The 21,697-nt window shown below is 43.2% G+C and overlaps 1 protein-coding gene across 1 annotated transcript in view; it reads left to right on the top strand.

Annotated features, from left to right (window-relative positions):
* The window catches only part of LOC143975399 (uncharacterized), a 55,291-nt gene that overhangs the window by 9,862 nt on the left and 23,732 nt on the right, over nt 1-21,697 (top strand). The window contains exons 2-3 of the mRNA XM_077477773.1: nt 18,834-18,885; nt 21,026-21,121. Of these exons, the coding sequence (XP_077333899.1) occupies nt 18,852-18,885; nt 21,026-21,121 (130 nt within the window). The 5' untranslated portion in view covers nt 18,834-18,851. The remainder of the gene's footprint in view (nt 1-18,833; nt 18,886-21,025; nt 21,122-21,697) is intronic.

Below are 21,697 nucleotides of genomic sequence, written 5' to 3'. Positions count from 1 at the left end.
AATCGGCTGCAGTGCTGATCAGTGTATTCTGACAGAAAACAATAGCACAGCAGGAGGATTTCTCCATCCACCTCAATTGTGTGGATGAGGGAATCTGTTCAGTTTTTTTGATCAGTCGGCTGGGACCCATTACTAAGTCCTGGAACAGTAACTACAATTGATTGGATCCAGTCACTTTTTGCCCAATCATTTTCCACTCTGTCTCTGTGTCTCTGTCCCTATCGCTGCTGGACTGGCTGCTGCAAGCCTCTGCCTATATTCCGTATACTCCTGCTTTTTACCTATTTTGTTACATTACAGCCTTTAGTTGAATGTTTTTTAATCTGAATTATATGTGATGGATCAGAAACTCAATAGTCTAAGTTGGGGAAGTAAAATTAGAAAAATATATACCTAAAACTGTATTTCAGAAATAAAAAAAATGATAATTGGCATGAGTGTATGTATTCACCCCCTTTGTTATGAAGCCCATAAAAAGCTCTGGTGCAACAAATCAGAAGTCACATAATTAGTGAAATGATGTCCACTTGTGTGCAATCTAAAGCCGCGTACACACGGGCGGACTGTCTGGCCAACTTAGTCCGTCGAAACACATTTCAGCGGACAGTCCGCTCGTGTGTGGGCTTCAGCGGACTTTTTCAGCGTGCAGTCTGGCGGACTAAGTATTTCGGAATTTCCGTAATGTTGTCCGTCGTACTTTGGTTTCAGCAGACAATCCGCTCGTGAGTAGGCTAGTTCGACGGACTAAGTATGGCGCATGCTCAGAAAGGATTTACACGGCGAAAGGTTGCATTGCTGTGTATTGGACTTCCTATTTCTAGTCCCGTCGTACGTGCTGTACACGTCATCGCGCAAACTTTCGACGGACTGTTTGTGCATCCGTGTGTGGTCAAGTCCGTTCATTCGAAAGTAGGACGGACTGTCCGTCGGATTGTCTGACGGACTAAGTTGGCCATACAGTCCGCCCGTGTGTACGTGGCTTAAGTGTCACATGATCTGTCATTACATATACACATCTTTTTGAAAGGCCCCAGAGGCTGCAACACCTAAGCAAGAGGCACCACTAGCCAAACACTGTCATGAAGACCAAGGAACTCCAAACAAGTAAGGGGCAATGTTGTTGAGAAGTACAAGTCAGGGTTAGATTATTAAAAAAATATCCGAATTAGATCTATCATAACCAAATGGAAAGAACATGGCACAACAGCAAACCTGCCAAGAGACTGCGGCACACCAAACTCACAGATCGGGCAAGGAGGGCATTAATCAGAGAGGCAGCACAGAGACCTAAGGTAACCCTGGATGAGATGCAGAGTTCCACAGCAGAGACTACATAGAGTTGGGATTTATGGCAGAGTGGCCAGAAGAAAGCCATTACTTTCAGCAAAAAACAAAATGGCACAGTTTGAGTTTGTGAAAAGGCATGTGGGAGACTCCCAAAGTGTATGGAGGAAGGTGCTCTGGTCTAAAATTTTACTTTTTGGCCATCACAGAAAACGCTATACCTATCGCAAACCTAACACATCACATCCCTCAAAGAACAGCATCTCCACAGTGAAACATGGTGGTTGCAGCATCATGCTGTGGGGATGTTTTTCAGCAGTTGGGAACGGGAAACTGGTCAGAATTGAGGGAATGATGGATGGTTCTAAATACTGGGATATTCTTGTGCAAAACCTGCGTGTGATTTAAGGCTAGGACGGAGGTTCACCTTCAAGCAGGACAATGACCACAAACACACTGCTAAAGCAACACTTGAGTGGTTTAAGGGGAAACATGTAAATGTGTTGGAATGGCCTAGCCAAAGCCCAGACCTCAATCTAATAGAAATCTGTGGTCAGACTTAAAGATTGCTATTCACAAGTGCAAACCATCCAACTTGAAGGAGGTGGAGCAGTTTTGCAAAGAGGAATGGGCAAAAATCCCAGTGGTGAGATGTGGCAAGCTCATAGTGACTTGGAGCTGTGATAGCCGCAAAAGGTGGCTCTACAAAGTATTGACTTTAGGGGGGTGAATAGTTATGCACATTGACTTTTTATGTTATTTTGTCTTATTTGTTGTTTGCTTCACATAAAAAAAAAAAAAAACATATTCAAAGCTGTGGGCATGTCCTGTAAATTAAATGATGCAAATCCTCAAACAATCCATGTTAATTCTAGGTTGTGAGGCAACAAAACATGAAAAATGCCAAGGGAGTGAATACTTTTGCAAGGCACTGTATACACACCTCGTATAGAGAGCATGTAGTCAAAAACTGGTGGTGGGTGTAGGTGGGCCAAGAATGAGTAAAAACACTGGGTACTATTAACCACTAGAGATCCATGCTATAGCCGAATGACGGCTACAGCGCGGACCTGCTTTGCCGGGACTACGTCTATTGACGTCGTCCCGTGCACGAGCAGCCTGTGCGCCCCCTGAAGGGCGTGCGTGGCGCGCTCTGTGATCAGCGAGTCTATGAGACTCGCCTGATCACGGATCGAAGCAAGGGGTCGATCCCGACCCCTTACCACATGATCAGCTGTCAACCAATGACAGCCGATCATGTGACACAACAGAGCCGGTAATCGGCTATTTTTCCTCCTCGCGCTGTCAGCGCGAGGAGAAAAATAAAAGCCGATCACCGGCGGCCGTGATCGGGACATTAGTCCCGATCACGGCCAGCTTATCAGTGCCCACCTGCCCCCTGCCAGTGCCACCTAAATAATAAAAAAGTGCCCTCCATCAGTGTCCATAGTGCTACCCATCAGTGCCCACAGTGCCAGCTATCAGTGTCCACAGTGCCACCTATCAGTGCCCACAATCTGCCTCAACAACATATCCGTGCCCATCAGTGTCATCTACCAGTGTCCATCAGTGCCACCCATCAGTGCCCAGCAGTGCCACCTATCAGAGCCACCTATCAGTGCCACCTATCAGTGCCCATCAGTCCCATCTATCAGTGGTACCTATCAGTGCCCCTTAGTGCCACCCATCCGTGCCACCCATCAGTGCCATCTTATCTGTGCCCATCTTTGCCCATCAGTGCCGCCTTATCTGTGCCCATCAGTACTGCCTTAACTGTGCCTATCAGTGCCCACCAGTGCAGCCTATCAGTGCCCACCAGTGCCGCCTCATCAGCGCATTTCAATGAAGGAGAAAAATTACCTGTTTGCAAAATTTTATAACAAACTATGAAACATGATTTTTTATTTTTTTTTATTTTGCATCTTTTTTTGTTTCTTTAGCAAAAAATAAAACTCCCAGCTGTAATTAAATACCACCAAAAGAAAGCTCTATTTGTGGGAAAAAAATGATAAAAATGTCATTTGGGTACAGTGTTGTATGGCCGCGCAATTGTCATTCAAAGTGCATCAGCGCTGAAAGCTGAAAATTGGTCTGGGCAGGAGGGGGGTTTAAGTGCCCAGTAAGCAAGTGGTTAACGTACAGGTCACTGAAACCTAAATAAAGCATGATGTCATTATACTGTGTACATATATCAGTGTGCCTTTAAGATCAAATAAAATAAAATAAATAAACACCTAACCTCTCAGATCGAGCTTTGGCTAGATAAAGGGATAAGTCCACATCTAGGTATAGACATCAAGCTCCTAGTAAATTCCAATGATTCCAATCCCATTCAATACATTGTAAAGCATAAGGATGTAAAGCACACAGAAGCCTGAGGCAACAAAAGGTATAACACAGATCCATTAACAATGGCCACAAACATGTTTTACCTGTATTGTATCCCATAATAGGGCTGCACAGTAGCGTCTTACCTATAAGCTCAATCTATCCAAACATCACCACCAGGAATACAAATCACAGAGAGAGTGGTACCTATCCCCTATTTATGCACCTATTTTATTTTATTCATTCCTAAAGGCACACTGATAAAGTGTACACTGTAAGTACACAATATAATGACATCATGCTTTATTTAGGCATCAGGGACCTGTGCTTAAGAGTACCCAGCGTATTTACTCATTCTTGGCCCACCTACACACACTGCCAGTTTTTGACTACATGCTCTCTATACGAGGTGTGTATATGTATCATGTTGCTGTCTAAACACTTTCTAGTAAGACATTTATCTGATTCTTAGTCATTGTTTATATTCTCATTATATTAGGATCTATCTTTTTTTACCCCCTGACCCCCACATCCACTGGGGAGACTTTTGTTATTGGGGCAATTGCCCCCTCTGGATGCCGGCTAGGTAAGATATGGGGCTATTTCTGTCTCTACGTCTGTTTTTTTGGGGTGCGGCTGGTGCACTGTATGAGGCTCATTTCTATAATCTGTTTAATGTGTAGCTATATACTGGTTAAGAGTATGTGTGATCCAATGTGCATGCATAGTTATTTGCATACATATGGCCCTACAGGTGCCCAAGGTGTATATTATACCATATTTTCCGGCATATAACACAACTTTTTACACTTAAAAAAACTGCCCAAAAAGCAGGGATCATCTTATACGCTGGGTCAGCTGCTCAGGTGCCTGCTGGATGTGTGGTAATACTGTATGTAGCTTTGGCTACATGCAGTATATACCGTGAGCCAATCCAGGTGAGTGATGTATTCAAATGAAAACAGAGCCTGCTCGGATTGGAGTAACAAGCTCTGCCAATCCAAGCAGGCTACATACAGTAGCCTGCTCGTATTGGCTTTGGAGTCAGAGAGGCGCAGGCTGATGATGTTACAGCCTCTGCCTATCCAAGCCTTGGAAGGGGGGGTCGTGAAGAGTCCAAAGCCTCAGAAGGGGGGATCGACTTTTGTCGGTGAGTACAAGCAAAAAATCTTAAAAACCTGTAAAATTAGGGGGTCGTCTTATACGCCCGGTCGCCTTATACACCAGGAAATACGTTGTGTGTGTTGTCATGTTTTTCTGTTTACTTATAGATTTTCACTCCTTCTCAAACTCCTGAAGAAGTGGTTATCCTGTGAAACATGTTGAGAAAGACTAGTGTAACATTGAATATAGTTCCTCCCTTATTATAGAGGGGCATTTCTCCTATTGACCTAGTCTCTTTGAAGGAGTTATGTCTGTGTTTTTAAACCATTTATTTATTTATATTTGTATGTAGAAGTGTTTTCATTTTCATTTTTTTGTGTTAAAAAATATATTAAATTGTATTCTGTGAGTGTATTATCTGTACAAGTGGTACCATGAAAGTGCTGATTGCCAGTTTGTGTTAAAAACAGGGGTTAGCACACATTTGCGTAAGCTGCAAAGCCCCAAAGCCAAGGCATCCAAATAATTCTGCAGTCCATAACTCAATTTATGAGAGCCTCCATAGTAGAAGCACATGCATTCTAATGGATAGATAGGGGGCAGGTGAGCCTGGAGGCAGCCCACCCTTACTTAAAGGGGCACACAGGCTCTTCTACCAGGTATGTGACATGTTGAGATGGGTGGTGCCAAGAGGGACACAGCTACAATTTTTTCCAATTCAACCGGAAGCTGTAAAATTCAAGCAGTGTATGGCCAGATTAAAGCTTGTTTGAGGAACGTTCATTCAAATTTTAAATCGTTTAGCTGGGTCAAATCGGCATTCGTTTTTTTTCACAGTGAAGAGAAAATTCTAAGAGGTAGGATTGCAATTATTTTTCAAACAAATTTCTAACAGGAAATGTGGTTTTCATTCAAGGAAATAACATTCATTCCAAAATCAAATGGTAAAAGCAAGATTTTGAAGTACGTTTGAAAGATACTCGAATGTACTAACCCCTATGAGAATTTTCATACAAATGTCTGTATGAATGTTCTTACAAAGGTTTGTTTGAAAATCTGCTAGTATGCACATGCATGGCGGAAGCGTCCAAGATGGCCACATAGCTCTGGAGCACCACACCACGATGGCTCTCTAAACCCAGCCACAACACACAGGAACGCTGTCCCCGGCCCACACAGCTACCAAAAGAGAGGGGAATACCCCAGGAACCACCTGATGACCCTGGGATCTGCACGCAGGGACCTCTCAAGCCAGCTGAACTCAGCACATCCACAGCCTGGCCGAATCAAGATGGTGGCCGCAACTACACGAGGCCCGGCCTTGGAGGCAGAGGAATCCATTGCTGATCAGGATGCAGCACAGGACATGACAAACCTCACACCACTCCCACAGGAGCACAACGTACTGAGTACCTGGCAGCAGTCCACTCACTCCCCAGCATCCACTGAATCCCTGATTGGGTAAACAAAGGGAGGCCTCAATCTGTCACCACTGAGCAATGTTTTATCTACCCCAAGCACTTCTGGTATGGGGGCGCCCAGCTCTCCCCTCACCCCCATGACTTCCCCTCCATGATGGGGGCCTTTGCCAGCATGTTATCAAAGTGCCTGTCTCAAACAGCAGCACAGATCACTAACTCCATACATACTGACCTCTAACAAATTGGAGAAAGGATAGACACAATAGAAAAGAAAACAGACCAATCGGTTGCCAAGATTAATCAAAACTCAGCCAGAATCCAAGATCTCCAGGATCACTTAGAGACTACAATGTCCAAAATTGATGACCTAGAAAACAGGTCGAGACGCTATCATTTTAGAATCCGGGCCTACCCGAGTCAGTCAAGGAGGTACTAGCGAAAGTTTGTAAGCCAATAAAAGATTTAATCCCCGCCATACCAGAACATCACCAGGAGTTTGACAGAGCCCACAGAGCCCTGAAACCATTAGGCACAGATGGCCTACCATGGGATTTTATTGTCAAACCCCATTTTTATGTGGTAAAAGAAGAGGTAATGAAAAGGTCCTGCAACGCTGACAAGCTCACTATCCAAGGTCATCAAATCCAGATTTTTGCGGGTTTCTGTCTCCCTATACAGTCCAAAAAAGAAGTTCCTTAAAAAACACTTCTTCCAGTGCTGATGCAACAAGAAATTACTTACCGCTGGTCCTTCCCCTTCAGGCTGAATATCTCTTATCGGAACAAGCCCTTTGATATCTCATCATTCACAGAGGGTGAACGTTTGCTTTTATACCTGGGGCTGATCACACAAGAAAACCCAATCCCATCTACCTTCAGAGTTTCCTCTTCTGCAAAAAGGCCATCTCCATGAGTCCTCTCACCCCGGTCTGGCAGTAACAGCAGTCGAAGAAGTTAAGGGAAGCTCATCCTACCGGAGGAAGAGGGCCAGGATGTGGACAAGGATGTCTGGCTTTACACCTTCAGGGACTGAACTTTAGAGAGTAACTTTATTGATATATAGCGCTCCACAGTTTAGGCAAGGTAGCACACTAAGACCCTGGAGTAGTCTCCCGTAGAGTTAGGTCTGAATTCATGTTTATGCCCAGCTCTGAAGTCTACCATATGAACTTCCAGTTATCATAACAAACCAAGCTGGGTGGTCTGCTTTCTACAGCCTTACTTAGGTTTACCTGCAGCATTAGCACATACAAGGTCCTATGCTGTGTATCAACCAGAACTCTTGCCCTTAGGACAGGAGGCCTAAGTTTAGCAAGCACAGTTGATAGTTCTAATTTAAGTTCCCAGGGTGATAAGTGCGATTGTCCCCTGTCTCCCTAGCCTCTGAAAAGCTATCCCTACCTTGGGGGACAGGGTAAAGGGTTTGCAGAGATCAGGGTGTTTACCACAAGGATCACACCTTTAACTTATGGCTGGGGACAGGTTCGCTGTTCATATATTAATATTTTGCGTTGTTGAAAATGTTTTAAACTGGGTAGCGTGCAATGCGCCTCCACCTGATGTCCCGGGATCCATGTTATTCCCTCGGGGACAGACTTATATTCCCCTATTAAGGGAATATCACCCTTTTTCTGGTTTGGATCAGGAAGCAGCTGGTCCCTTCTCCTTTTTCCTTTCTCTTTTGTCTTTCGCTTTCTTTCTCTCCCAGTGTTCTTTTGTCCTTGAAGCATCCAGGAACTTTCCAATCTGCGACCTGAAGGAACCAAACTGTTTTCACTCCCACTGTGCTTTTGTCTGAAAAAGATGAGTCCTTTATTTCTTATGAGCTACTTCCCTCTGATCCATGGCTAATCCCACAATTGGCAAGGTGAAGGTACAGGTAGTATGCCATAATGTTCAGGGGATTCATTCCCCAGTGAAAAGAAGGAAATTATTCCAACTATATCAAACCTTAAAAACGGATGTTATTTTTTACAAGAAACTCACTTCCCTATCTCTTACAGTCCTTCATTTATCCACCAAAGCTACCGACAATTCTTTTTAGCTAATGCTGAAAACAAAACAAGAGGTGTAGCTGCTTTTCCAAACATTTACACTTTTCCCCCTCTAATGTGATCAAAGACCCGGATGGATGATTTCTCCCGGTGGAGGGATCTATACTTTCATCAACTACTACAGCCACACTGTAGGGGGACATTGGTAATGGAAGGAGACTTGAACATTCCATTCGACCCCTCCATGGACAAATCACCTAGAGGGATCCCGAAAATGAAGCGACCTGCCAAACAGAGCTTAAAAATAGCACAGATCCCTAGCTCATACAGCTTAATAGATATCTGTAGGGAACTGAACCTGCATGTCAGGGATTACACACACTATTCAGCCCCTCACCGTACATACTCCAGGATAGATCACATCTTCTTACAATCTACAATGCCCCCTCTAGCTCTCTCTTCCACAATCCGTGACACGACCCTGTCTGACCACTCCATTGTAACCCTACTAATACAGCGCCCATTAGGGGTCAAGGGAATGTTCAAATGGTGCCTAGACAAAGTAATTCTCAGCAACCCGATACACTGTACATTATTAGAAAAAGCCCTGAAAGAGTACTTCACAGATAATGATAACAATACAGTTTCACCAGCCAAATTATGGGCGGCACACAAAACAGTAATCAGAGGGAAACTGCACCTTAACTTAGCCTTGACCACAGCAGCGGAAAAACACCTTTGATGGTCTGGAGCAAAATTTTATTCACAAAAGGACAAAACTGGCTCCAAATTAGCAACAAAAATTAGCCCAAAGCCACGTACTGTAGCATTCTCCAAGATACGCTCTAAATCAAGTGACTTAACCCAAAATCCCATCCAGATCATGGAAACGATTTATGACAAGCTCTATAGGGATCAATCACACCCTTCTCCCTATAAATGTAATAATTTCCTTCAAAACATACCCCTCCCTAAAATATCCCATAACCACATGGAACTTCTTTAACAACCTTTCTCGTCAGAGGAAGTCCTGGAGGTCATAAAAACACAAAAAATAGGTCTTCCCCAGGCCCAGATGGTCTATCAGTATGCTATTATAAGAAATTTGGAAATGCCCTTACTCTCTTCATGACTCAGTTCTTTAATTCTCTCTGGGATGGAACCCCCATAAATAAAGATCAAAATTCTGCATTCATCATGGTCATCCCCAAACCAGGGAAAGAAGCGAGTGATGTTAACAACTACTGCCCAATTTCGCTCATTAACCACTTCAGCTCCTGAAGGATTTCCTCCCTTCCTGACCAAGCCCTATTTTGTGATATGGCACTACGTCATTTTAACTGACAATTGCGTGGTCATGCGACATTGTACCCAAACAAAATGAACATCCTGTTTTTCCCACAAATAGAGCTTTCTTTTGGTGGTATTTGATCACCTCTGTGGTGTTTATTTTTTGCGCTATAAACAAAAAAGAGCGACAAACTATATTTTCTACTTTTTGCTATAATAAATATATAAAAAACGAATTTCTTCCACAATTTAGGCCAATAATGTATTCTTCTACATATTTCTGGTAAAATAAAATCGTAATAAATGTATATTGATTGGTTTGCACAAAAGTTATCGCATCTACAAAATAGGGGATAGATTTATGGCATTTTTATTAATCCATTTTTTTTATTAGTAATGGTGGTGATCTGCTGATTTTTATCGTGCCTGCGACATTTCAGACACTTTTGACACTATTTTGGGACCCTTGGCATTTATACAGCGATCAGTTCTATAAAAATGCACTGATTACTGTGTAAATGTCTCTGGCAGGGAAGGGGTTAAACACTAGGGGGAGATCAAGGGGTTAAATGTGTTCCCTCAGCATGTTCTAACTGTAGGGGGGGTGGGCTCACTTGAACATGACAGAGATCACTGCTCCCGATCACTGGGAACAATAGATCCCTGTCATGTTGCTAGGCAGAACAGGGAAATGCCTTGATTACATAGGCATATAGGCATCACCCTGACCCACGATCGCAGGCCCGATATAGCCGGTCAGCAAGTGGTTAAAAAATTACCTAAAAATAATGACCAAAAACTTAGCAATGAGACTTTGAAGTTTTATCGCAAAGTATATTCATAAGGACCAGGTGGGCTTCATCCCAGGGAGACAGGGACTGGACCAGATTAGGAGGGATATAATATCCATCCTCAACTTCAGGTAGGATGGGGGAACCCAGCAAGAAGGTTTTCTGTTATCAATTGACCTCCAAAAGGCCTTTGACTCCATCTCCTGACACTTTCTTTTTGAAATACTAGAGAGGTGGGGCTTTGGCCCCAAATTCCTGGGTGCAGTTTATTCACTTTACTCCAACCCTACAGCGCAAATCCGTCTGATGGGTCACTACTTGGATACAGTCAATTTACAAAAAGGAACCAGACAAGGATGCCCTCTTTCCCCGATAATATTTGTGATAGCGATCGAGATGTTAGCATTAGCTATCAGGTCCAATCCTGACATTAAGGGAATGATTTACTGCTTTTCTCACCTCCCCACTAATCTCCACACCCAATCTGCTTCAACTACTAAAAGACTTCAGCAGGTTATCAAGCCTTAAAGGTAAACATCGCTAAATCGGCAGCATTAAATATCCCAGTCCCTATTGTATTAATAGATCAGCTAAAGGGTCACTTTCCGTTTATCTGGGCACCAAACACTATCCCATACTTGGGAATCAAACTGCCTGCTAAAATGGAAAATGTATTCTGAGCTAATTTCCCCCCAATGTTCCGAAAAGTAGAAGAGGAATTAAAGGCATGGTTGAAATGTGGTCTAACCTGGTTAGGGAGGATTAACGCGGTCAAGATGACGCTACTACCGCTTGTTATACCTTTTTCGCGCCCTCCCCATACCGCTGCAGAAAAAGTCACTTTGGAAAGTTCAATCCAAAATAATAACATTTATTTGGGGAAAAAAGGGTAATAAAGAAACCCCTTTTCATCTTAACCACTTGCCGCCTGCCAATAGTCAAATGACGGCTGCAAAGTGGTTTCAAAATCCTGATTGCGGCAATCATTGTTGCGGGGTGTCATTCCGACAGAGAGTCTTTACCACGTGATCAGCCATGTCCAATCAAGGTTGATCACAGTGTAAATAGGAAGAGCCGGTGATCGGCTTTTCTTCACTCGCGTCTGTCAGACGCGAGTAGAGGAGAGCCGATCGGCTGCTCCTCTGACAGGGGGGGTCTGTGCTGATCGATTATCAGCACAGCCCCCCCGAGGATGCCCACACTGGACCACCAGGGATGCCACCAGACCACCAGGGATGCCCAGCACCAGGTATGCCACCCTAGACCACCAGGGATGCCAGTCAGTGCCCACAATGGATGCCAATCAGTGCCCACAATGGATGCCAATCAGTGCCCACAATAGGCATCACTGATTGGCATGCATTATTGTTTGGCACTGATTGGCATCCATCAGTACAAAACAATACAATACAATGTCGCTTATCAGTGCCCATCCATGCCCATCTGTGCCACCTATCCATGCCCATCTGTGCTGCCTATCCATGCCCATTCATGCCTCCTATCCATGCCAATCCGTGCCAGCTATCAGTGCCAATTTGTGCCACCTATCAGTGTCCATCCGTGTTGCCCATCAGTGCCACCTATCAGTGCCCATTAGTGCCGCCTATCAGTGCCACATATCAGTGCCACTTCATTGGTGCCAGCTCATCAGTGCCCATTAGTGCCGCCTTATCAGTGCCCGTCAGTGCAGCCCCATCAGTGCCCATCAGTGAAGGAGAAAACATACTTAGTTTCAAAGTTTTGAAACTGAAACAAAAGTTTAGCAAAAAATAAAAACCGTAGAGGCGATCAAATACCACCAAAAGAAAGCTCTATTTGTGGGAAAAAAATTATAAAAATTTAATTTGGGTACAGTTTAGCATGACCGCGCAATTGTCATTCAAAGTGCGACATTGCTGAAAGCTCAAAATTGGTCTGGGAAGGAAGGTGTTTAAGTGCCCAGTATTGAAGTGGTTAAAAAACAGGGGGGACACACAATTGACCCAAATTCCATAGTATATTCTAAAGGTCCTAAGCCAGATCGGGTCACTATGGAAGGACAGGCAATACCTTCTCACACAATAGATTACCTCCTCTGGTGTCCTCCAAAACTAAGACCCACAGTGTTGGCCCCCACACTATCTCATTCCCTAGCCATTTGTGACTCACCCCATAAACAGAAGACTCTAATATCCGACATGAAACCTCTTGCACATCTATTCCATAATCTAGCATTTCCTCCAGGCATGAATATATTAGCCTTCAAATGGTGGCTAAATAAAGGACTATTTAGAATTGGACATTTCCTCACCTCTCTGGGCCCTATGACATTGGGGTACTGTACTAGTAAACTCGAAATGCCGAACTTGTAGAGGTTTATACTCTCCCAGATCAACCATTTTTTACACTTCATCTGGTTAAACAAGCCTGAACCTCCCAAACCTAATAACCAAGAATTATGGTATGCCAATATGATGGATCAGAGGGGAGGCATCTCTATCAAATAGGCCTTCTTGGCAGACAATACCTCCAAGCCTTCCTATGCCCAATCCTGGGAGTCAGATCTGGAAATCCACATTTCCAGAACCGGGAAATGGTTCCATGCATTCCAAGGTCCTACAAGGGTATTATGAATATCTCCTTAATCAAAGCTAGTATCAAAATCCTCACAAGGTGTTACTATGTTCCAGTTAGATTGTCCAGGTTTTATACAGATGCGTCCCCCCTGTGCTTCAGAGGGTGCAACATGACTGGTTCCATGTACCATACCTGGTGGGCATGTCCACTTATCAGGTCCTACTGGAACAGGGTGTTCCACTTAATATGCAAAATTATGGGGTTAGAGGTCCCTCAGGAATCAACAACCTCCCTTCTGAACCACAGGGTTGATAAAGCACCTAAAAGTGCTCAGACCTTAATCTTTTTCATGCTCTTGGGTGCTAAAATTACCCTTACAGGTGCCTGGAAGAAATCATCGAATCCTGTCACTACTGACAGCAAAATATAAAAAATTTCCTGGATCATGTCCAGGAACAAATAGTGGCCAAACTTCAAGATAAAGTCCATCTCTTTGAATTAACCTGGGAACATTGGCAGAATGCATGAAAGTACCTATTTATCGTGGACATAACCCCCTCTAGTCCTTCTACTCCCTCTCCTCTGGGAATTCTGCCCAACTGTCCCAGACTCTAACTCCCAGACTCTAAATTTTCCTCTTGTCTTTTAATAAAACAAAGGAAAAGAGTCAAACTTCAAAGTCTTACATTGGGAAACTGTTTCTTGGCAAGAATGAAGGGTAACAATTAAATTACGATTTCAAGTTCTTTCGATTTCCTAAAAAAAAATTGAGATTTAACCGGGTTGCAGAGTAGGGACTTCTCCAATCCTCCTAAGACCCAGTCTGAAAGAGGTCCGGATTATGGATAATGAAGCTGCTGTCTGGCTGGCATGGGCAGATTTCGCCAGTCCACAGCGTGAACCAAATGGGGTGGCGGGGTGGTTCGGTCGAGGCGGGGTGGACACCGACTTTCAGCATGCTGGAATACTTTTTATTTGTAACAGAGATGAGTATATAATCCACAAGGAGGTATTTACTTGTCTCTACTCCTCTTACATATATTTCAGATTGTTATTGTTAGCTATTCAAATTGTTTGCCAATGGTAAGCTAAAATGAATCTATCATATCACATTAATTTTACCCGATATGTACCGTCATGATTCTGTGCGAGGCTTTGCAGGCCATTAACATAAGTTATAATGTTATTTTGTTTTTGGTGGAAATCAATAAAAATATTGAAATAGAAAATCTGCTAGTATATGGCCTCATGATCCACAATAGAATTTGTGGAGCTCCATACAGCCTACCTGACAGGGACCCCCTCATACATCCCTCCTGACAGGACCAGCCCCCTTCACCCCACACCAAAAAGAGACTTTAAAGCGGAGCTCTGCCCAAAAGGTTCGGCCCCCCTCCTCCCTCCCCTGTTGCTGGGCCATTCAGAAAGTGCAGCAGGCTTTGTGCATATGCAGTTGGGGACCAGCTGTGAAGCCAAAAGGCTTCACTGCCAGTTTCTCTCACCACAAATGGCAGTGGCAGCACCCGAGAGCCAATTGCAACATCGACTGGGGTGCTGACATCGCTGGATTCCAGGACAGTTAAGTGTCCTAATATTAAAAGTCAGCAGCTACAGTATTTGTATCTGTTAACTTTTTCATGGTTGGGTGGAATAATTTTCCGTGCTGCAGCTCCTGACATTTAAATTAAAGTTTTAGCCTGCCCTGGCAGATTGATATAGAAGAAGAGGCTGGAACATGTTGGGAGCTGCAGCACGAATTATTGGTCTTCTCCAAAAATGAGTAAATAATTTGCTCTCTTGGACCTTGGCGGGCTCGGGGTACTTCAGGTTCAGGGGGGCCCTAAATACACAGGGTTGGTTTACATTCTCTATGACAGTCATGCCGCGTACACACAAGCTGTTTGACCACCGGACTTTGCAGCGGAGGTCCGCCAGACTTTCCGAACTAGCAGACCTGCCCACACGCGACCGGGCTTTTTCGCCAGACTAGGTCCGAACTTTTGAAATGAACGGACTTGCCCCGGACTTGTCCCGTAGGATGCTGGGACTGTGACATCGTGAGGGGCGGGGTCACCATGTGACATCACCCGGTGACCCCCCCATTGTCCCTATATAAGTCGCCGCACAACGCGTCCCTGTCATTGCGGCCATAAAGAGCGTTGAGTCAACATCTCAAGGAAGAAGAAGAAGAGAAGAAGAGGCGGCGGCGGAGACAGAACACCGGGCCACCGCTAGTAAAAGAGCTGGAAGAAGAAAGTGAAGGCCCGGCAAGAAAACCCGAAGAGGGGAACAAGACTCCTAAAGTCGGAAGAAGACTCCCGGACGGCGGCGGCGATGACAAAGAAGAAATTCGGGCTCCTCTGCTAGTAAAAGAGCTAGCAGAAGATAGCGGAGGAGTCCGGCGAGAAGACTCCCCAAGACGGAAGACCACCGGAGCTGTGCAATAAATTATTTTAAAAACGTGTTGTGTTTTTTTCTTTACACTTTTTTGCACCAGGTGAATGCGTAGGGGTACAAGTACCCCAATACTCATTCACATAGGGTGGGGGGCCGGTATCTGGGGGCCCCCTTTATTAAAGGGCTCCTGGATTCCGATAAGCCCCCCGCCCTCAGACCCTGACAACCAATGGCCAGGGTTGTTGGGAAGAGGCCCTTGTCCTCATCAACATCGGGACAAGGTGCTTTGGGGTGGGGGGGCTCCAGGGTCCCCCTTGCCCAAAGCACCCCCCCACGTTGAGGGCATGCGGCCTGGAAGGGGGGGCGCTCGCTCGCCCCCCCCCCTTTCCTGACCGGCCGGGCTGCGTGCTTGGATAAGGATCTGTAATGGACTTTGAGGGGGACCCCCACGCCGTTTTTTCCGGCGTAGGGCTTCCCCAAGTCCATACCAGGTGACGGGGCCAGAGAGGTGTCAATCTTGCTGATGGAGGCGGCGACATTGACCGCCTTCACTAGTCTCGTCTACCTGGAGCCGCGCTTAAAATGAACTGACTTTTCTCCGTGTGTGGGCAAGTCCGTTCATTTCAAAAGTCCGGCGGACTAGCACACAGACGGCCGGATTGATCCGGCGGACAATTTTGAGTCAAAACTTCTTTCTAAGTCCGCCTGACCTTTAGGAAGAAAAAGTTTGCCGGAGCCCACACACAGGCGGATTGTCCGGCAGATACTGGTAGTCTGATCGTGTGTACGCGGCATCACACATTTTTAAAATGCATATCACAACATCACTCAGATCACGAGTGGGAACACACAGTTAAATGCCACCTTCCTTAAGAGTGTAAGCGGTCTATGTGTGGTTCACTTGAGCTGCCAAAATTTGTTGTTAAAAACAATACAATATACCAGTCCAGAGTAAAAACTTTTACAAATGGTGGCTGACAAAATCTTACTTCCCCAAATACATGTAATAAAAGAAAGTAGTTTTTTTATTATATATTTTATGTTTGATTATGTATTGTCTTATATTATTTTTGTATGGCAGGGCCCTTCCATCATGGGGCCCAGGACAGTTTCCCCTTTTACCCCCTTATAAATCCAGCACTGCATGCCCCAAAGGTATTAAAAAATTCCCCTCCATGTTGGCCCAGGACAGTTACAGCTCTATCTCTCTATAGGCAGCCCTGTATGGCCAGAGAGGGAGATTACAGATTTCTTATCTGTAGAAACTCTCATCACGAGGACAGTAAGTGAGGGGGAACGCTCTCTAAGGCTGCAGTCACACCTGAGCGTTTCAAAGTTGCATGTTTTTACTGAGCTTTTGCCACGGTTTTTGCTGAATTTTTGCCACAATTTTGTTCAGATCACCAATGTAAAAGGCAGAAAAACACCTGTAATCTGCCCCAAAGAAGCTCATGTTCTTTTTTGAGCTTAGAGTGTTTTTCAGGCATTTTGCTTCAGGTGACAAAACACTCAGATGTGAACAGGTGCCATTGTAATGAATGGGATTTTGCTTGTTGGGCGTTTTTCAGGCGTTTTATGAGCTGAAAATGCTCAGGTGTGAATGCAGCCTAATGGAACCTTGAATAGCTATTAAAAGCCAATAACGAGTTCTACCCCTTCATAACTATCCAAAACTAAACAGCTACATTTACACATGCTATTGCTTATTACATTGCTTTTTAAAAGGTGACACCTTGTGATATTTTAGTACAGCAGCATTTCCTGGTAAAGCAGGGGGACTCTCCAGATTTCTGAAAAGATACTGGAATATAACACATCTAATGATAGCATGGACTTCAACTGTATGCTGCCGGTAAGACACGTGACTTACAGATAAGATCAGATGTCCATAATGCCTAAGACCTAGGGTTGTGTCATAACAGCTGATCTCACCTTTCTTGTTTGTGACTTTTTCATTCATCTAGTTACCTTTTTGTTATCTTCTTGTCACTGCTATGTAAAATATGCAGTTCGTTTTGTAACCATAATTTATTTATTACAGGTACCATAGCTCCCAACTGTCCCTGATTTCGAGGGACTGTCCCTGATTTGGATATATAAATAAAAAGGGTAGACTTGATGGACAACTTGTTTTTTTCTGCTGTCACTCTTTCATGGTGTGTTTCTATGGTTTTTGCTGTTGTTTAACTACTTGTCTATGAAGAAGCATATATAAACATTACAGTAGACAAGTGGTTAAATCAACACAATTGATGCTTGTAGGCTTTAAACTGATTTTAAGAGCAAAGGGCTTTCTAATAAAAGTGATCAGGTGGCTCTATAGCCACTCGATCACATGCTTCAGTAGTTCTTGGGTTCTCCGGTTACACCAGGGACCACAGGAAAAATGCTTCCCCAGCGAGTACAGGAGAAACTTGGGGAACCCGATCCCTCTTGTGTCTAATGAAGCAATGTGCATTATATGTCACATGAACCGAGTCTCAATAGTTGCACTATTCAGACTCGGGGGAGACATTGGGGGTGGCAATAAAATAAAAAAATAAAGAGTTTAGAAAAAAAAAGAATTAGATCAAATAAATAAAAATAATTTTAAATAATGTAAAGCAACCCCGTCACCCCTGCACACACCCCATATAAAAAGTTCACTATTATTAATGCACTACTATTATTAAGTGCACTACTATTAATAGTTGCACTATTCATACTCAGGGGAGACATTGGGGGTGGCAATAAAATAAAAAAATAAAGAGTTATTTAAAAAAAAGAATTTGATCAAATAAATAAAAATAATTTTAAATAATGTAAAGCAACCCCGTCACCCCTGCACACACCCCATATAAAAAGTGCAGTGTAGGATGAGCACATTTATGTAAACATCAATTGTTCCACACGTGTGTGGTACCGTTGTTAACAATGGAGTGAAAGTAATCATTTTAGGGCCATAGTTCATGGTTAACTCTAAACTGATGACCTGTAAAGGATTTGCCCAAAAGTGTCACCTGCAGAGATTTTTGGGTACCATAGTTTTCTTTGCGATTCTACAGGCGTGCGCAATTTTAGGACTTGAAATGTTTGGCATCTGTTTTCCTGATGCAACCCCATCTTTTATATTTTACCAATAAATTGGGTATAATATTGTGTTTGCACTAAAATTAATTTAAGTGTATTTCTTCCTGACAATATGCATTTGAAAAATAACTGTGCAAATATCATGCAACATAAAAAATTGCAACTACCACCATAATATTCTCCAGGGTCTCTGCTTTCAGAAAATATGTTTTTTGTGAGGTTTACAATCATTTCTAGCAAGAAATGCAGATTTTAACAGTTGAGAAAATAAAAAAATGTGTCCTGGTAGACAAGTGTTTTTTTTGTTTTTTGTTTTTTTAAATCAGCGCAAGAGACTGTACTTACCTTCAACATGAAGTATCCCTTGTGCTGCTGGCTGTAAATTATTCTTACAGCTTAAGGAAGCTTCTTCAACTATGCTGGACATGTTCTTTTGGCAAAAAAACATGCTCTCACTACCTGGGAAACTTGAAGTTAGTTTAACAAACTAGTGTATTGTCACAATTCCCTTTTCCTTGCCCACAAATTATAATGATTGCCTGTTGCTCATGTATTGTAACAATTGTCTCCTTGTTTGTTTGTTTTTGTTTTTTTTCTTAGGCAAAGTGAAAGAAAAACATGGCGTCAGCCTCCTGGGTAAATGAGCCAACAGGTGAGCAAATAGTTATCAAACCGAGGGATCTAAAATAACCAGACAAAGCTCTGATTATTATAAAATATAACCCCACTGAAGAGCTAGAAGATTCAAAATGAACCTATCTTTGTTTAGCTACCGGTCACTTTATCTCCATATAAATGTTTATGAACAGTCTGCCATTCTTTGTTTCACTTATTATGTGGGCATGTGTTTTGCATCTTGGTTGATAACTACAGAATTTGAGTTTACAGAAGGAAGCTGTTTTGGTCTTAGGTTAGTTTTATCTATGTAGTTATAATCTTTGATGTTTTACAAGATTTTACATTTAATACAGGGTGCACTCATGACAAAAGGTTCCTGGAGCATTCCCACAAAGGTCCTGCAGAGGTTCCTAGGGATTCCTTAAACAGTGGCAGACTTACTTCCCATCTAAAGTGCCTGTATAGTTCTGGGGCCAACATCCCTTGTCAGAATCAGTGGCTTGCCACCAATAAACATTTTAGTTGTCTGTTAGGGTGGCATTCTTTTTATTGACCAACACTGATCACCAATGTAAGGTGGCGCTTCACCACTGATGTAAGGGGAGTAGAGAAAAGGTGTGGGGCGCTTGATCTCCTAAAGAGGTAACAAACCCAAAAGCAGAGATTTCATATATTTCAGCTTGTTGGCGTGGCTTAAGGCTCCCGAGTGGGGCCACTGTGTAACTGCACTCACTAATACCTTAACCATAGGCAGGGAACTGCAGTCATGTGAAATTGATATTAAGGCAGGCGAGAAGCTTGCACAGTTAACCATTTCATAATCCATGGCCAAACTCCTCACACTGTTAATACTGGCAACACTGGACACAGCTACTTTTAGAAAAAACCACTTCCCCAGGTGTGCAGCATTTAGGACCTGGTACCATGGAACCTGCACCAGTCTCCATCAACGCAACTCCTGTCACCTCACGCCTAGTGACCTGTCCAACTGTTGCTACCAAATGAACATTTACTGTAACTACATGCTTGTTCTCCTCCCGAGGCCTCGCTATCTCTCTCTATCTCTCTCTCCTGTGACTCCTGGCTATGTTTCTAGGCAATCTGTGCTACAAGCTTGGTCCCAGTATATGGGGAGTCGGCTAGTGGTGGGGCCAAGCATAACACCCCGTCACTATCAGAGTGGCCGTCACCTTTGCCTCTCACCTGTTCCCTGGCTGGTTGGGTGCCTTTAGCAAATAATACATACTCAGTTGTTCCTAGCAATGGTAATATAGCCTACACTCATAGGCGTGCGCACAGGTTGTGCCAGGGCACACCCTAATCACCCTGTATGGCGCAGATTCCCCCTCATATTTCACTAGAGCCCCCTTATGGGGCTCCTAAAAAAATAAATAAATGAATAAAGTTTTTAAAAATAATAAATAAATAAAATAATACAAACAAAAACTACTGACACTATCCACTGCCCTTCTGACGTCTATATAAACACACACACCCATATGTGTTTGAACTTTGAGGTGCACACCCTAATGCAATAGGCTAAGCACACCTATGTGGCATAGAGTGTTATCATCTACCCACTGGGTCCTACTGCACAGGTAATAAAAGGAAGCTAATGTAAAGGCAGATGCAGGTACATATACAAAAAAGTAAATAAAGTTGTTAAAAATAGTTTAAAGAAATGTAATACAAATAAAAACTACTTACACATACACAGACATTATTATTATATAGCGCCACACACATGCACACACACATATGTGTTTGAGCTTTGAGGTGCACACCTATGCCTACACTAGACAACACCTTTCATGCTGGACTTCTCTGTACTATATCTTCTGTAACCTATGGTCCACCGATGTAAGCCTTGTTATTTGATATGCAATGCAAATCCATTATAGTTTTCCTTTAACCATATTGTATACACTCTCTTTGCTCATCAGTTGTGTATAAGGTCCACATTGAAGTGTCTTTGGTATGATTGCCCAACTGTCTCATTGGGGTTGATTTACTAAAACCGGAGAGTGAAAAATCAGGTGCACAGCTGCACCAGATTTTTCCCTTTCCAGATTTAGTAAATTAACCCCATTCTGTCTATAGTCAGTGTTAAATTTGTGGGTATTTAACATTTAGTTTTCTGCTAAGCATGCTTGTTTTTTTTTTCTCTCCTACAGTAGAGGTACTCAAGCCAATTGTAGAAGAATGGGGTAACAATGTGCTACGGCTTTGGGCCCAACTATGCCAGTATTTAAATTTTCCAGTGGAAGATGGTAATTTTTTAAAATTAACTATTGCTACTATGTCAATGAGAATTGGGCTTGTGTCGATGGCATCAGTTTGAGGTGCTTCTAATATCATTCGGAAATTAACTGACAGGTTCATTTGACATGCAGTTGACCTTATTCTGACCTGCGCCTTACTTGCTTCAAGGGGATTTTGCATTTCCTTAGGTTTTTATAGGAATGTAAAATCTATCTGATGTGAACAAAAAGCCGTTGACACAGGCCCTTACTTCCTTGTTATATATAACCAGAACTTGTCTACACAGTTGGCTTTTGGTAGCCCAATATTAAAGTAAAATGGCCATTTAGATTATTTTGTGAATTATCTCTTACATTTTTGCCAGTTTAATATTTTGAGATATTTTCTTCATTTTTCTCAGTCACTATATGGAACATAGGTTGCTAACATAAATTTCCTTTCACTAAACGCTAGAATATACTTCTGAATAGGGATGAGCCCGCGGTTCGAGTCAAGCGTAAGTTCAACTCGAACATCGGGTGTTTGTTCTAAAACAAACCGAGTATATGGAGTGTTCGTGGGAAATTCAAGTGCTGCAGAATGCC

The sequence above is a fragment of the Lithobates pipiens genome, unplaced genomic scaffold (assembly GCF_037356315.1).
Source record: "Lithobates pipiens isolate NorthernLeopardFrog02 unplaced genomic scaffold, aLitPip1_a1.2 Scaffold_13, whole genome shotgun sequence".
NCBI classification, from domain to species: domain Eukaryota; kingdom Metazoa; phylum Chordata; class Amphibia; order Anura; family Ranidae; genus Lithobates; species Lithobates pipiens.
This window is presented reverse-complemented; position numbering and strand designations above follow the sequence as displayed.